This window comes from Asparagus officinalis, chromosome 4 (assembly GCF_001876935.1).
Source record: "Asparagus officinalis chromosome 4, Aspof.V1, whole genome shotgun sequence".
NCBI lineage: Eukaryota > Viridiplantae > Streptophyta > Magnoliopsida > Asparagales > Asparagaceae > Asparagus > Asparagus officinalis.
Window position 1 is genome coordinate 7,825,411 of NC_033797.1, and position 17,941 is coordinate 7,843,351.

The 17,941-nt window shown below is 36.8% G+C and overlaps 1 protein-coding gene across 1 annotated transcript; it reads left to right on the forward strand.

The window, feature by feature from the left end:
• LOC109836512 (superoxide dismutase [Cu-Zn], chloroplastic) lies at positions 2,065-7,396 on the forward strand. The gene is made up of 8 exons (XM_020404420.1): positions 2,065-2,403; positions 3,655-3,716; positions 3,788-3,827; positions 4,096-4,191; positions 4,280-4,311; positions 4,458-4,533; positions 4,690-4,743; positions 7,125-7,396. The coding sequence occupies exons 1-8, from the start codon at positions 2,118-2,120 to the stop codon at positions 7,151-7,153; spliced, it is 675 nt and encodes a 224-aa protein (XP_020260009.1). The 5' UTR covers positions 2,065-2,117; the 3' UTR covers positions 7,154-7,396.

Genomic DNA, 17,941 nt, shown 5'->3' on the forward strand with positions numbered 1-17,941 from the left:
TTTAGGCAGACGAACAACATTACAATAAGCTATAATGTAGTTTATTTTTACCGCAAAGATGGTGAGGAAGAAGGTAGTGGTGGGCACCATGATGGAAATACAAAATGTCACTGGAAGCTTAATTCACGTTTGGGAGTAAAAGTAGGCGGACAATTTAAAATAACATACTACAACGGACTTCACACATGTAGCAATCCTCGATTAGAGATGAATCATAAACACACGTCCACCTCTTTCATATATCGATTGATTATGCCAAAACTAAGAGAGGATCTTGATCTAAGACCAAAGGATATTCGTATTTTAGTGTATAAAGCGACCAACTTGGATGTATCATACAATACGTGTTGGAATGCTTGGAGGAAGGAGATGATAAAAATATTCGAAGATTAGGACAAATCTTACAAGATCTTACCACATTATCTTGGAGCACTCAAAAAAAAATTTGGGGATAGTGTATGAAGTATCATCAGATCATGTTGATGGCGGAGATAGATGATTCACAGGGATATTTTTGTGTATATTGTTGTGAATGATAGATGTGCCGAAAATTTCATATTATGGTTGGATTTTCATATATATATATATATTGTTGTGAATGACAGTGTATGAAGTATCATCAGATTATGGTTGGATTTTCATGTATATTATTGTGAATGATATAGAAATTTCATATATATTGTTGTAAATGAGACGAAAATTTCATGTATATTGTTGTGAATGAGGCGGAAATTTTCATGTATATTGTTGTGAAATTTTTTTCCTGTATATAAGAAACACACACACATTCTGTGTATGTTTGGGGAAACCTACAACTCCATGGGATTTCAAATCCCGTGGAGTTGCAGGACAACTTGCCAAAGAGCAAATGCTCTCTGGAGTGTGGCATCATCTTCACGGGATTGAAATCCTGTGAAGTTTAAGCTTCACATGATTTCAAATCCCGTGAAGCTTTGGCTTCCTTAACCAACACATTAATGACGGCTTAAACTTCATAGGATTTTTAAACCCCGTAAAGTTTTTGATTATTTTGTCATTTTCGACCAATTTTTAGCCAGGTGGCTGAATCTAGGTCGAAAATGGCAATTATTTTCAAAATGGGTCGTTTTTTAAAAATAAGTTTCTAAATGAGTCTATTTTAAAAATTTATCCGAACTAGAATTTTATAGAGAGAAAAATCCCTCCATTTTGGAAGGACATAAGAGTGCGGTGAGAGAAAGACACATAATGAGGTGAGAGAAAATAAAAATTGAACTAAACACAAATATTATTTTTCCAAGAAATCTTTAGGTGCTACATGAGCACCATGTGGCGCACATCACATCAATAGGAGTTAGATCTTGTGGCACAAAAATATTTGTTTATTTCCATCATCTTCATATTCGCATGTGATTTGTGTCACATGGAGTACTCCTATTGGTATGGTGTATGTCACACCGATACTTAATGAGCATCTAAGAAAATTTCCCTCTAACCAAACAAGAATCAGTATATCCTTCCTTACATCTCATTGCACGTCACGTCACGTCACCTCCCATCCTCACACCTCTTACCAAACTAAGCCTCATCCTGACCAAGTGACCAATCTAAATTCAAAATATCTGAACCTTTTTGATGCTTGAATGTGATCCTAATGGACCATCGCAACTTGCGAATCGTCTTGAAAGAACACAAGAATCTCATTTTCAACTCAAAGAGCCGGTCTAACAGACATCACAAGCTCGCGGTCAGTTAGAGTTATGACTTGATCTTCTACCGCAGAGAAATAGAATGCTTACATAAATTTCTACTTTTTTCTCAATCCTCATCCCTCCTTTCTCGTGTATTTCATCTGCAGCCTTTTTTTTAATTTAAACGAAGCATAGGCTGCTTTTTACCACACAATGAGAAGGCCTGTCTTCTATTAATAATCAATTGGGCCTTCAATGGGCCTTCAATTGGAACAGAGTACCGTACAAGGAACGAAAGCTAAGCAGGCCCAGGTCTAGGCTGAAAGTGGGCCTCCAAGCCCAGAGTCCCCACGAACGGGCCTCAAAAATCCACTTGTGTCCCTCCCTTTTATCGTCGTCGTCATCATCATCAGACCTTGAGCAGAGCAAAGCAAAGCAAAGCGGTCAATGATCGCAGCTTCAATGGCTGCTCAACTGATCTCCTCCTCCTCCAAAACCCTAACCCTAATTTCTCCTCCTCCTCTTTCTTCTTCTTCTTCCCTTGCTCGCCCTTTCCGCTCCTCTTTCTCCTTCGGCAAGCCCCTCAATTTCTCCGCTTCCAATCTCTCCATCGCCGCCGCCGCCGCCGCTTCAAAACCCTTGACCGTCGTCGCCGCCTCTAAGAAGGCCGTTGCCGTACTCAAGGGAAACTCCGAGGTCGAGGGCGTCGTCACTCTCCTTCAAGAAGACGATGGTTATTTGCTCCCCTTGCCTTTTGATTTTCGCTGCTCAAAGTTTAGATTTTGATCAATGTTTTTTCGCGTTGCACGGATTGAACTAGTGTACCACTTAGTATTAACGAGCGATCAAAAGTTACATTTTTTATTTTTTATTGCTGCTTATGTAATCATTATTTCGAAATGCAAATTTTTGCATTTTTTTCATGTTAAATTAGCCAATTAGGGGAAAAGAATCTATTCTAGAGAAGGAAGTTACATGACATCAACACGCTGATAGATGTGCCGCACTGCAGATAATTTTACAAATAGTTGAATTACAGTGTTGAGCATATCTTTATTGTTTGTTTTGAAGAAATGTTAAGTTTGATGCATTTGTGGCACGATGAAAATATAGTAACCGCAGGACATGGATATGAGGAATATGCAGAAAGTGTAATGTTGGAATCATGTGCTATCCAGATGATATTTCATGTTAACAGTGGCCAACATATGCAGGAAGATTCAATTGGATTCCCAAATAGAATTAGGTAGTTGTACAAGAACTGGCTCCATTATGTTATTATTAGTTTCAAAGCGTTGGATAAAGTTTTTTCTATTTACTATTTATTTACTATTCTAAAGAGTTACATTTTATGTTATTGCATTATTAATGGGGTGCAGATACAATGAACCTAGGGTGTAACTAACTTAGTTACACCCACATGCAAAAGTACATGTTTGAGCGTCGATATTCACGATCAACACCGTTCATTATAATCTATGCATTCAAAACTTCACGGAGATAAAAAATCACAAAGATAAGATATTCCTTCTTTATACACCCAAAGGCCTACAAATGAATGGTCTATAACGGTCTAAAATGCTTGTTATTTTGAGTTGCTTGAATTATAGGATAGAAAATCCTACGCCACATTATTTTTGATTTGCACTCATTTGATGACATGTAGATCACAATGAATGGTGTTGGATCGTTAATATCGATGGTCAAACATTATTTTTAAAGATAGGTGTAACGAAGTTAGTTATACCCTAGGTGTATTGTAACCCTACTCTTATTAATGTGACCCATGTTTAACCATGGCTCAGTTTATTATGTTACATTACAGTTATGACCTTCAATCTATTCACATGACATGAATAAATCTCGATGATTGCTTCTTCATTACATCCATATTTTTTACCTGAGAATGTATCTGAAAATATTCTGTCTTCTTGTCTGAGAATGTATCTCAACCATTCTGTTATTTTATTTTGTCTCTGTGTAGGTCCGACAACAGTGAAAGTTCGTGTTACTGGACTTACACCAGGACTTCATGGGTTCCATCTTGTGAGTTTCTTGTTACCCACCTATTTTTGTTATGCATATTCCTATCAGTCTTACACATTCTTTTCCTGCAGCATGAGTTTGGTGATACCACCAATGGCTGCATATCTACAGGTTAGGCCAAGATAATTTTGGTGATTTATCCTTACCTCAAAATATCTAGTTTAATCTGTAAACCTGGCCAAAGAACTCTATCTTAGATATCTGAATGCCTTTTTTGGGTTTATTTTGTGCTGATCTTTGTGGAGATCCTCTTGTTCTACTGTTTGAATTAGTTTTTGAAACTTGTGGTTGTGAGATCAAGCTTTCAGTACTGATTTCGAATTTCAAAAGTACACATAAATTTTTTTCCCTCTTGCTGAATATTCTCTTTGTTTTGTAGGGCCGCATTTCAACCCAAATGGGATGACACATGGTGCTCCTGAAGATGAAATCCGTCATGCGGGTGACCTGGGGAACATTGTTGCAAATGCTGATGGTATTGTTTATAACATCGTCCTTAAATTTCGTGTTTTATAGGTATGATAAACATATTAATGCCTTCTCTATTGCTTTTATGCACATAGGAGTGGCCGAGACAACAATTGTGGATAAGCAGGTGATTGAGTTTACATTTCTTGTGTCATCATTATTAATCACGTAACTCAACTAATTTTTTATGACGGATATTCCGCTATCTTCATTTATGTTTTAATCTTGCTGATTTTCTTTTGTTCCTATTCACGTTTCTTCATGTGTATTTAGGTTCCATTGGCTGGCCCTAATGCAGTCATTGGAAGAGCATTTGTAGTTCATGAGCTTGAGGATGACCTGGGGAAAGGTGAGCTTTGTGTTCCTAAGTTTTTATTTTCTGAATCAGTTTTAAATCCAATTTAGAATCATTTTCATTTTTTTCTCTTTAGTCATATTCCCTTTTTTCTCGATTTCTTTCCTGCTTTTATTGTGGTCCAAATATTGTATTTGTTTCATTTTGCAGGAGGACATGAGCTTAGCCTTAGCACTGGGAACGCAGGGGGAAGATTAGCATGTGGTAAGCAAATATTTGTTGCCTCTTTTCTCGCCATGCTTTATGATTTCATTATTTACTTTCAGAAGTTGCTCTTATGCGATCAACTTTATGTAATGACATCTCTTGTTCTAGTATATGTCCAGTCACAAAAAGCGCACACATGTCCGTATAGCATAAATGGCTAAGTAATATCTTATATGACCAAGATTAGAATTGTGATTAAGGGTGAGATTGTATGGAATACCTGTAAGCTGAGATTTTAGGTGTGACCAAAGTTGAGATCAAAGTTGAGTGATTGATAAATTGATTGGTGGCTCAGCCAAGGACCATGTCATGGTTGGTCATGGAGAATCCAATGGATAACAAGTGTTCACCTATTCCAAAAGCCAGCAGAGAAAAATAAAGCACGATTAGCCACCTTCTTTTTTAGGAAAAATAGGAAAATATGAAAGGTTTGTAATGCCCTTTTAGGTTGCATTTGCATAAAAGAAGGGGAAATTTTCTCATAATCTGCTGTAAATTTGTCAGGGAATATAACTTCATTAAAAGAAGTGGAAGTTATAAAAAAAAACAAATAAATGAGGGCTTATTTATTAAAATGGAAATGAAGCTTTTCAGCTGCATGATTTGATGAATATGGTACTATTTTATTCGCAGTTCAACTCCTTTCTAGGATCTCCAAAAGAATCTGTAAATATAATGTATATAAATCTGTATTTCAACAACATAGCGCATCTGTCTAAAAAGTATCAATTGGAACCCAATGGAATCCAGCATCTCAAATATTGCAAACAAACTGCAACAACCGGATTAGTATTTCCATGATACTAAACTTCATAAATATGAAAGCAGATTGATTTCCAATTACAAGCAATCAAACTGACCTAATGGAAGAGAATCAAAACCAGTTTGGTCTTGCAAAAATGTTTTGTAGGTTTCAAATGCAATCTTTTTTCTTTATGTTATTTATAATAGTTGGAAGTGTTACATAAAAGCCTGTTCTGAAATCTGATACTCCTGAGCGATTTTTCACAATGTATGTGCAAAGAAAAGGCCTAAGATATTTAAAACTAGAATGCAATATAAAGAAACATTGAGAGTGATCAAGTAAATAAACAAACCAGGTGGATTTAGAGGACTAAAAAAAGCTAGTTTTTCAGAACATGTCCTAAAAAATTTATGAATAAAATATCAAAAAAGGAATACATAAGAAGTTAAAGAATGATCAGAAAGTCATCAAAGGTATATGGAGATAAGTTGTAGGCTTGTCATATGGAAGGAAGAAGGAGACTTTTAGCTTTAAAATTCCTAATATCCTCACAATCTTCTATTCTTCACAATACAGCAAAATAGCAAGAAACAGTATAATACAACCAAATGAAATATAAAAATATCGAAATAATATGTAGGGAATAATCCAACAAGTTTGGTAAACGAAAAAATGCAAGAAAAATTTGTGACCTGTTAATGAAATTTCTGCTCACTACAAAAATCTATGAAAAATAGACATAGAAGAATTTTCAATGAATTAAAGCCTGTTCAAATAGTATACAACAAAATATCTGTTCTGTGGTGATGCTTTTTAGCTCAGATCATATGCCTATCGGCTTGAAAATAATAAGTTCTTACATTGGACTATGTAAAAACCGTGATTGTGAACTTAATGCATTGAAAAAGGAAATATTTTAACGCTCTATGAAATCTCAGTTTCATGATTTTAGAAAAACACAAAAGGTTCACCAGATAGATATTTTTCAAAATCAAAACGGCTGCAGAATCTGATGTTGGTTCTCTCAGAAAATGAGAAATGAGAGAATTCTAAGATATCTTTCATGTATAGTAATCATCAACAACATCAAAATATTCATTTATCCACTTTCCACTTTGTGGTTCTTGTGTATATTGCGTTAGCAGCCTCTCAGCTTGAGGAGATTAAAAGGAGATCGTTAGCATTTTGCACTAAAGGAACATCTTCTCCTTGCCCTGTCTAAGATAGTTATATTTGGAAGATCAGGAATGAAGAGAGAGAGTTTGGCTGGATTTAGTTTTACCTGACACTCGACATTAGTTATGTGCATGCTTCAGATCTTTAATAATTATTGTTTTAGAAAATAACTGTTAAATTAAATTAATTGATTTTGTTAAGTATCACAATAGGAAATACTATCTCAAAAGAAAAACAAAGGATGAGTATGATTTGAGGATAAAAACCTTAATAGAAAACATTGAAAACCTTCATTTCATCTGAACATTTTGTCATTTCGCTCTGAAAACTACACCCGTCTTAACCCATGTATGATAAACCTGCCCGTCGACACCCGTGCATGAACACGTGTACAAACTAACTAATTCGTGCTACCTACCCACTGTTATTTAATATGGTGCTTGCTTCCTATGTCCAGGTGTTGTTGGATTGACTCCAGTTGAATGATCTCTCGCAGTGAAACACTGAATTGTTCTCGCTCTTCTCACTGCTTTGCTCTGAGAGGAACTTTTTATGTTGCTATTACCTTTGTTGTTCATGTGTAGGGTTTTGCTTCATCTACTCCGTAGTAATTTGAGATATAGTGGTACCATGGGCCATTTTGATATTTGAGAAGAGTTTCACGTAACAATACATGTACTTGACTTGAATAAAGAGTAATATCAGTATCATATTTGGACCTTGAGCATTGATTCTTAAGATTGCTATAGGCTTGGTGGACTTGAGAGCCATGAGACCAAAAATTAGCTTTTGCATCATTGCATTAAATTCTATTGAACTTTATTTTTGACAACATTGCTTCACATCCATTCATTATATTCATCATTAAACTGTGTGCCATATGTAATATAACAGAGATTTGCAGATAAATATTGAAGCAATATGTCGATGTTTTCTGTGAATTTAGTGGAACATAATGGTTTTCAGGAGAAAAAGATGGGAGGAGGGTTTCTATGTAATTGGATACTATTTCAAAGGAAGTACCAGTGGAAGTTGCCATCCATCACCCGACCCCTTCCTAATACAAACGGCTCTTGACTTTTCAAGTTCAATAATCCAAGCTTAGGGAAGAAAGAGGAGAGGAAAAAGGAAAAAAAAGAAAAGAAAAGAAAAGAAAAATCCTACAGATTCCTCTTTGGAAAATCACATAGGGCGTAATTAGATAGCGACGCAAATTGCGCTTAGATTGTAGATTTTAAAGTTGGTGATTACGCTGATATAATGTTTGTTTCACTGATCCACCAACAATTTCTGAGCTTTTAACGCGTTGGTAAAGATTACACTTCATTTTTCCACAGGATTTCCCCCACTGAGCTCAGGTCCAAAAGCACATGCCTTTTATTTACTTGTTCACAAGGCACACAAAGCACATGTTACCTCTATCTTTTAAGCTAATTTCAAAATGAACATAATAGAGAATTAGTCATCACCAACCGACTCACGAGTCGTGAGAACCAAACGGAGAGATTAAACCCTGTAATTGTCAACAAACTAAAGCATTCTTCACACGGAATCCTAATTTCATCAAACGCTGTTGACCCGTACTATATCAACAAATTGTTTTATCAGCATCCCAACTGTTATCATTCTACAGTCAACCCTAATTATCTGTGGACCATATGAACACTCAAAACTCCGGATGGTAACGATTTCATGTGAACGCCCGAGTTCTTTCTCGCAAATTAAGTAGGTATTACTGTAGCTCAGTGACCTTCAGAGTTCTAATTTCGTATCCAAGTTTATGTACTACTTTTTTTTTTTAAGATCATTGGTATTAGATCAGAATTGCTTATCGTTCAGTGAACGGTGGAGTTGTTCTGAACGTAATATGAGGAGCAGAAGACGACGACTTTTGATGGTGGTTACGTTTTAGAACGAATCACGATTGTTGTAACTACAGATGAATAATCTATATCCCTTCGCATCCAACGGTCTCTCTCTACAGGGTAAAAGAACTCGGTGCCTTTTCCACTAAGACTAAGGAGAGTGTGTTGAGTGATCACATTAGATTAAACAAAAAAAAAAAAACACTTAACAACTCCCATGAAGCTCATTAAATTCCCTCCTAGTTTTTTAATGTAATAGATGGATATTTTTCCCTTTATGTTCCATTGTTTGTAGGCAAATGTTGTGAGACAGTTCAGACAGATAGGTTAGAGGATAATAATATTCACATAAAGTTATGGTATTAATTTGTAATTTATTGGCGTACAAAGTACAAAATTAATAATAAAAGGAAAGAGTCGACAATATTATATTATTTGTAATGACAGAGGGGAGATAGTGGAAGGTTTAAGAGACGGTAACCGGCCGAGGCCCCACAATCCCGTGTGAGACACAATGTCAGCTCAACACCTTCCACGTTTTCTCTTGCCTCACTCCACTCCTCATGCTTCCATCACACTGAAATTAGGGGGTGTTTCGTAATCTGAAAGTGGATTTAAAATATGTAAATTATTTTTTTACAAATAACTTTTACATTCATGTCAGCATGCAAGTGAAATACAATGTTTATTTGAAAAATTAAATTATTACCGAAAGTGCAATGTGAAGATGATGTGACAAAATAAGATTAATTAGAGAGTATAATTAAAATTATTTAATTAAATTAGTTACATTTTTGTCACTTTTATGTGACTTCACCACTTTTTTAGGGGAAGTCAAAATTGTATTAAATCATATGTGACAACTTTCTTGCATCTCACTTTCATAACCACTTAAATGAAAGCAAAACACCTTGATTGTTAAATAAAAGTAACTTTCTCACTTTTATCTTTTACTTGCATGCAAACAAACACCCCTTAGAGTTTTTGTGAAATTACAATTCTTTTTTCTTCTGATAAAATACAATAAGCTTCATTATCGAATGAAAATAGAAAAATTGAAACGAGACGTTCTAATCGAACAACATGAAGTACTTTTTCCTCCTCACTTCAGCTCCACAACAAGTTGTGAGTCAACGTATACTTCATAAATTATGGTTGCCTGCAAATGCATCTCCGGGGAATAGTAATTTATATATTTAAATTATTTTATTAGCATCTACATCTTTGGAAATTTTAGACGATGTTATTTCTTTGTTAAGTTGACTTATCACACGGGCTCGTGATGAGTGATTATTTCTTAATTCTCAATATAACTGAAATATTAAGTAAATTCTTATATAAGTTATTTCTTATCCTCAATATAACCGAAAAATTAAGTAAATTCTTCTCTAAATTGAGGATAAAAATGTAATTTATGATCATGCTATTCCACGTGACAACTCAGCCTAATAATGAAATAGCTTAATTACGATTAAGTGCCGATATAATAGTTTAATGAATATAACCGACTATGCCAGGGTACAAAGGAGTTTATTTGTTGATCAACCCCATTATTTATGAAAACACACCCTTATTCTATTTAAATCGTGGTTCGCAAGGTATTTGGATGAAAGGTTTGATACAAAATATAAAGCAGTTGCTGGTATCCTAGTAATTTCGATGGCGATGGATCACTAGATATTAGGAAATGGAGTTGGACTCATCTCCCAACAAGTGAAAACTAACTAATGCGTACACTAAAAAAGCACTGACGTACTTCATACGTATACAATTAGCTCGTGTACCTATATTTGGATGCCAAGAACTCATTCCAATCTTTTATTAAGATCAAAGTTTAAGCTATACGCTCTGTTAACTGCTATTATTCTTTTTTTTTTTTTTTTTTTTGGTTAGGATTTAAAGATGTTACATGGATAAAAACTCTGGTAAGCGTAGTGTTGGATTCATGAACACTGAGCCCAGTGTGGGATCAATTTTACTTGAAAAGCAAAAGAGAAAAGAGATCTTATTCTAACATCACTAGACAATTAGGGGGTGTTTGTTTCACCAAAATTTTTAGCATTTGGTGTGGATTATAAGTTTTGGGATCAAAAAATAAGTTTTTTTGTATTTTGGGATTTCATATATGGTATTTGTTTTAAATTTTTTTAGAATATTGAATCCTAAAAGTGCAAAAAGTGTCCAATTTTTAGAATTTGCCAAATCCTCTCAATTGGAGAGGATTTTGACAAATCCCATAAATAGGTGTGCTTACCTCTCAATTGGAGAGGATTTGACAAATCCCAATTTTATCTTTTTGTGAGGGTAAGCTCACCAAGATAGCATATTCATTCATATTACAAAATTTTGACATTTGGTAATGCTATAATTTGAGCTTGAAACAAACAAAATATTACAAAGTAGTATTCCAAATCCCAAAATATTAATAAAACAAACAACATTTTAGAAATCCCAGCCCATAAGAAAACACATATATGGATTTCAAATCCCATGGTAAAATCCATATCCTAAAGTTATAGAATTTGTTTCAAACACCCCCTTATCGAGGTCACTATCAATATCAGAAGATTCGACAGAGTACCACTTCTGAACTCAAATTGTTGCTCATTAGTTAGTTTATAATCAACCAAAGCTAATTCAACCTCAAGTGTGATGCACGCTGCTTTTAAGTGCTGACTTGGCCAAGCTTAATACTCAAATAATAATGATAGAGGCACACCACCGGACACACCCTCAGCCACACTCCCTCTCCTGCTACAGTGCAGGGGGCCCGCATGAGATTTTTTAAAAAATCTCATGCGGGCCCCCTGCACTGTAGCAGGAGAGGGAGTGTGGCTAAGGGGGGGTTAGTCACCTAGAACTTTTTAAGTAGAACTGGGATAATTGGTAAAGTGAGATAATTTTTTGACACTCGGATAATTTAGTGGAACAATGATGGGTAATTCTTAAAGTGGGAGAATTTGGTAGGATAATTTGGTGGGATAATGATGGATAATATTATGAAGTTGCATAATTTGGTAGGATAATTTGGTGGAGGTAATGGTGGGTATAAATTACTATTGTTAATAATTGTATATTAAAAATAATATAATATTAATAAGCAAATTCTAGTAAAAATTCTAGTGATAACTATAAAATATAATGCAATAAAGCATCACTATTCATCTCAAATAATAAAATAATTTACAAATAAATAAAAATCTAAATCCCTAGAGTGACTCGACTTCCATCATCCCACATGGCTTCTATCATCCCACATGGTATCTGCCATAGAATTTCTCCAAACTCCTACAGTTGTTCGTTGAGCCTGTAACTCGTCTTTTTTATCGGAGTCATCGTCTGCATCAGCAACATTTCGTGGAGCTTCTAGTGGAGGATCATAAATGTCGAAGTTCAAATCTCATAACATCATAAAGAAAGAAAAATAAGCATTTTTCAGCCATTAACCCTTTGGACCAATCTCATCATGATCGCTGAAACCAAATCAGCAAATAAATAAAATGTACACAGGAATCATGACAGATGAACTATAAATATCACAATCAATTTACTGAGCCGATTTAATAATAATAGATATCACCATTAACCATTCAACATCTAATCATCAATGTGATCGCAAAGTTGCTTTCTAACTTATAATAAAAACATAAATAGCCCGTATATCTTTAGCACTAACCCACCAACACTATATTCTTAACCTAAACCACTGTTGTGAAGAGAAAACTTAGATCAAACAAATAATAATAAAGTAATTTAAACGTCAAAAAGCTATCAATAAAGTAATACATCTTGAAGATAATAATAAAAGATCTAATCATCACAAAAACAAAGTAAAGACAGGAAAATAAACGGATGATTGACTTCATGACAGAGAAATTTTAACCAAGAGGGAGGGAGGCGACGTTTCACTTTTTTTTTTCCCAATTGTATTCTTTCCAATGTGTGGGATAATTTGAGAGAGGAGAACTTATGGTTATATATATAGGTAGTATAATTTGTGGGATAATTATGATCAATTATCCCAATTCTAATTCTAGTAGAATTCTACTTGACTAACGCACCAAAAAAATAATACAGTTCTAGTTCTACAAAAGTTCTACTTGACTAACACTATAAAAAAATATCTCATTTTCTAGTTCTATGTGACTAACACCTTAAAAATTTATCCCACAAATTATCTCAATTCTAGTTTTAAGTTCTAGATGACTAACCCCCCCTAAGGTTGTGTCCGGTGGTGTGCCTGTAGCGCCTCCCTAAAACACATGGGAAGCAAGTAATTAGGTGCACCAGGCGAAGTGTTTGTTTACGAACTTAATTATATAGCGACATGAACGGAACGGGGTAGTGTTTTGGATAAACTTAGTTACGAAGGTACTCTTGATTTATGATCATCTAATTTGTTATGGTATGACAACATTATCCTGCGCCAATTAGACGAATGCCTCAGAGTTGCTCTTAGGTCCCTCAACTCTTAGGTTATTTTAAAATTAGCCACTGAATTGTTCCTATTAGGTTCCTCAATTATTTTAAAATTAGCCCCTAAAACAATCCTATTGTGTTCCTTAATTCTTAACTTATTTTGAAGTTAATTCCTCCAATCAAGATGAGAAATAGCAATTAGGAATTAGTAAGTAAAATCTATTGGTGTGGACTATTAGCTCATCCAATTCATTTTTTTTCCAAATTTATTCTCACCAGTAGCTATTATATTCTCGAGTAGAGGGACTAACTTAAAAATAAGTCAAATTGAGAGGCCTAAAAGCAATTTTCATGATTTGAGGGACTAATTTCATAATATGAAAGATTTAAGGGACCAACATGATGACTTAATTAGGGAACAATTTTTTAAAAGAGGTCGATTATCTTCGATTCTCATAGGTGAGAGTCTAACCTTTTTTGAGACCCCCCTTGTGGAATTCTTACCTCCGCCACTAAGCAGCATGACAGCCTGATGCAAAAATCCAATTTATTTTGTTTCCTCTTCTATTCCTTCTTCTAAACCCCTCCTATTGTGTCTATCTATCTCATTTACATCCTTCCTATGTACATCATGTGGCTAAATTACGAGAATGATATTATTTATACATCCCTCTTATCAGTCTAGAATTTTTTTCCCCTTACCAGTTTAGTATTTTTCTGGCTTCAACAATGTTGTCATATATATATTTTTTCGAGCCAAATGTGTCTTTAGACCCAAAACTTCATCGTTGAGGAAAAAGTAATGAATCTCAGGTGATGCTACTAGTGCTATCTTATATCACGAGGAAAGTGCCAGAAAATTATTTGGCGCATTAGTATAAGGACAATAATTATGCCCAAGCTTATGCAAGAATGCTGAGCCCACTACAAGGAAATAAATTTTGGGATAAATTTTTAAAATATACCTCTTTAAAAACTTATTTCTGAAAAACGACCCATTTTGAAAATATTTGCCATTTTCGACCATGTTTCAGTCACATGGCTGAAACTGGGTCGAAAATGGTGAAAAAACTTCACAGGATTCTTAAATTTCGTGAAGTTTAAGGCCTCATTAGCGCTTGGGTAAGTGCTAATGAGACCTTAAATGAAGCCTTAAACTTCACGGGAATTAAAATCCTTGAAGTTTTTGATGTTTTTTCCACTTTCGACCCAGTTTCAACCAGGTGATTGAAACTGTGTCGAAAATGACAAATATTTTCAAAAGTGATCGTCTTTTAAAAATAACTTTCTAAATGGGTCTATTTTAAAAATTTGTCGTAAATTTTGGGACAGAAAATGGGAGGACATAATATTATCTTTGAATATAGTGAAGAAACAATTTGGGTGACCAAAACTGCTACAATTAATGAAAGATGTTTCACAGCCTTTTGTTTATTACCGGCAGCGAGGTAATAGGTCTAATTGCACATTTAGCTCAAACAATTAAAATGTTTCAAGAGCTAAATAAAAGGATTAAGAGTTAACCCTTCTAATTATAAAGAAAATAGTTAAAACTATTGTTATTCCCAAACACTAAAAATGATAACAATGGCTAAAATAAAATTTATCTAATGGATTAATAATTTAGTCCTTCAAATTATCGAATGGACTAAGTACATTAATCATTCTCGTTAACCCTTCTTTCTTAACCCTTTGCCAAACGATACTTTAATGTTTTAACATCTTGTCCTAGTTAACAAAAAAAAAAAGCGCGGAGAAAGAGAGAGAGAGTGTGTGTGTGGGGGGAAAGGGAGGGAGAGGGAGTAGCTATCACTCTCCCCGTGAGATATGAGCTACCAAAAAAGGCGAGTACAGATGGGTATCTCATAGATGAGCAGCTGCCTACTTCACCTCTTTTATTCCTCTCTTTTTCCCCCCTCTCTTTTGGCATTTAATCTGGAAAAAGAAAAAGGAAAGAAAAGAGGTTGACATATTACATTACATATAGTTATCTTCCGAATGAAACAACCTCATAAAATCCACACCCCTCTTTTCCTTGGAATTTGGTGGAGAAACCGAACTCAAGCCAACTCCTCGAGTAACGAAAGTCTACTTCCCACTCTTCTAGAGAGAGAGAGAGAGAGAGAGAATACTCACGCTCCCTTTTCGTGAACGCAATGCAAACTTTCTCGTTCGCACAAAGCCAAAACAACGACAAACGTCACAAAAAAGGATACTAACTACTAAACTCCCATTACCCTGATCGACTTCAATTAAAAGAATATTCAAAAAGAATTTCACTTCCCATTTCTTTATTAGTTTTGTTATCATCAATAAATCACATATAATAAAAATAAATGTTAAAAATAAAATTACAACAAATTACAATCGTAATTCACATGTACCCAATGATTTATAAAAGAAAAAAAAAAGTCAGCCAGCTTTGCCTTAGCCTAGCTGTTCCCGCACGCCTTTTCAGTAATGGCAATCTACAAGCGCTGAGAAAACCATCGGCCTCTTGTCGGCGAACGAGAACGCCGGGGGCGGCGGCTCCGGCGGTGAACTCTCGTCGGCGGGCGCCGGGAGATTGAGATCCAACGACAGCAAATTACGTTCTTTCTTGACCTCTTATTGGGGCGACGGGACGGCGGCTCGTCGACAGCTGCGGAGGCAGCGCCGGGGCGGCCCGATCGCCTGGTGGCGCCTCATGTGGCCGCCGAAGAGCTTGGCCCGACGAAACTCTGCCCCGCATATCGAGCACTCGTGGACCCTCGCCGCCGCCGGCGGCAACCTGCCCGGCGCCGGGAACTAGCGAAGGCGGGGCGGCGACGGCGACGGTCGGCTCGGGGTGGGCGTCGGCGGCGACCTTCTCTCGGCATGCGCCGGCGCGGCAGGGCCGACATCCTGGGCTTCTTGTGCTGGCGCGGTGGCCGCCCAGCGCCTGGAAGGACGGGAACACTTGTTGCACGTTTTGCACTCGTAGACGTAGAACCCGCCCTGCCGCGCCGCCCGCGGTGGTGGCCGGCTTCGGTGAACTTGCGGCTCGTGAACTTCTCCGGCGGGGGAGCGGACCGGCGCCTGGGCGAGGAGGATGAGGCAGTGGGCCATGTCCCTCCTCCTCCGTCGGTGCGGCCGACACGGACGAGGTCGACGAGGACGACGCGCCGGAGGCTGAGGAGGAGGGGGAGGAGGGGGAGGAGGGCGCCCGCTGACGCTTGGTCCGCTTCCCTTGGTGACGGAGGGGTGCGTCGACGGGGACTCTCCCGTGCTGCTGCTGCTATGGGAGCCCGTGACGACGTGCTCGGGAGCTTCCATAGTGGCAGACGGGGCGGCGTCTTCTTCGGGTCGGGGAGGGGAGGGGAGGGGAGGGGAGGGGAGGGGAGGGGGAGGTGAACGAGGGGAAGCGTTAAATTCAGTGTACTGTGTATATATATATAAACAGTGGAATGGGAGGAGGATTAGGAGTGTCCTGTATAAATATAGTTAAGAGAGAGAGAGAGAGAGAGAGGGAGGGGAGTCAAAAGCCGCCCTTTGTTCCCGTGAGCGAATGAGAGTAGCCGTGAATTAATCCGCCCACTAATTTTATCGAAGCAAAGTTTTTGGATGGATGGATGGATGGCGAAGGGGGAGGATGGGGGTTGCGTTTGAATTAGGTGGTGAACAGGGAGAGGTGTGGAGTGAATTCGGATCCGAGGAGTCTAATTTTGGTCTTTGTTTTGTAGTTGACACTTAGCTAAGGTTTGGATAGAGATAGAGGGGGGGATCGCACCGGAAAATTATCTGGCGGTTTAGATACCGTCTGTTTTCAGATCAGCGCAAAGTAGTAGTCACTAGCTAACTCGAGATCAATTTATATAGGATGAGAATTAGGAAGGGAATAGGTGGAGGAGGGGAGTTTGGTTCGTAACCGAGGGATGCTCTATTTTTTTTATTTTGTACTGTCTATTCTTAAATCAGTGTAAAACAGTCGCTTAAACCGAAATCGGTTCACTGAGGATGAGAATAGTAAGAGAATAGCTGGAGGAGGGGATTTGGTTGTGTTGGAAGCAAACTGAGGGATGCTCTATTTTTTTTTTATTTTGGGAGAGAATCAGTGATGGGATTGGGGAGCAAGGCTGGAACCACGGAAAATGCGCTCCTCCTACGCATCTCTCCTCTTTTTCATCTGTAGCTTATGGTTATGGGACTTTGTATAGTTTTTTTTTTCAGTTACTAAATTTGTTGTTGTATTTTTGTTCTTTTTTTAAAGATTCTAATTAATGTGTGCTTCTTTGCTCCCAACTGCACATTGATATATATATATATATGAGAGAGAGGGAGGGAGGGAGGTGGGTTTGATCACATTCTCTCATTGTAAGTAGGACTATAAGATAGTAGTGGGGACTATTAGTAGTGGTGGTGGTGGTGTAAACTGCTGCCGCATCTTTTGCATTAAAATTAGCTCCATCTCTCTATGATTTGTCCTCCAATGAGTCTTAAAGAGACAAAAGGATCAAAATTCGTAAGGTAATTGATATTTGAGATAATTTGGTGATTAGTTATAATTCTCAAGCTTTGGGATAGTCTGATTTTGCTACCGATCGTTAGCACCACCGTTATTAATTTGTTAACTGAGTCTTTAGCTTGTTGCAAGTCTCCTTGCAATTGAATACAATTAACTTGTAACAGAGTGGAACAATTGTTTATGACTAACGCTATACAACTAGAATTATTGAAAAAGCTACATTGTTCAAGTCAATTGGAGTGGATGAGTACCAATAGGATTATATAAATGAGTTCCCTATGGTCTAAATATCGTAAAACTATAGTGACGGATTTTATCGCGTTAATATACCATTGTATGTACGTGATTGACCACACGTATAAATAGATATAGTTAAGCTTGTGGAGATCTTTCTTCTTAATTACAATGAAGACATATGTGTTTGAATTTTTGGAAGATACTTATACAGTGTACAGCACAATTAGCATTAATCTCATGTTTAAGATCATATATATATATATATATATA

Bases quoted from the DNA above. Each gene is read 5' to 3' on its own strand.
- LOC109836512 (XM_020404420.1), top strand. From the start codon at position 2,118: ATGATCGCAGCTTCAATGGCTGCTCAACTGATCTCCTCCTCCTCCAAA. The intron at 3,828-4,095 runs GTTAGGCCAAGA...TTTGTTTTGTAG, and splicing joins CAATGGCTGCATATCTACAG to GGCCGCATTTCAACCCAAAT. The intron at 4,534-4,689 runs GTGAGCTTTGTG...TTCATTTTGCAG, and splicing joins TGAGGATGACCTGGGGAAAG to GAGGACATGAGCTTAGCCTT.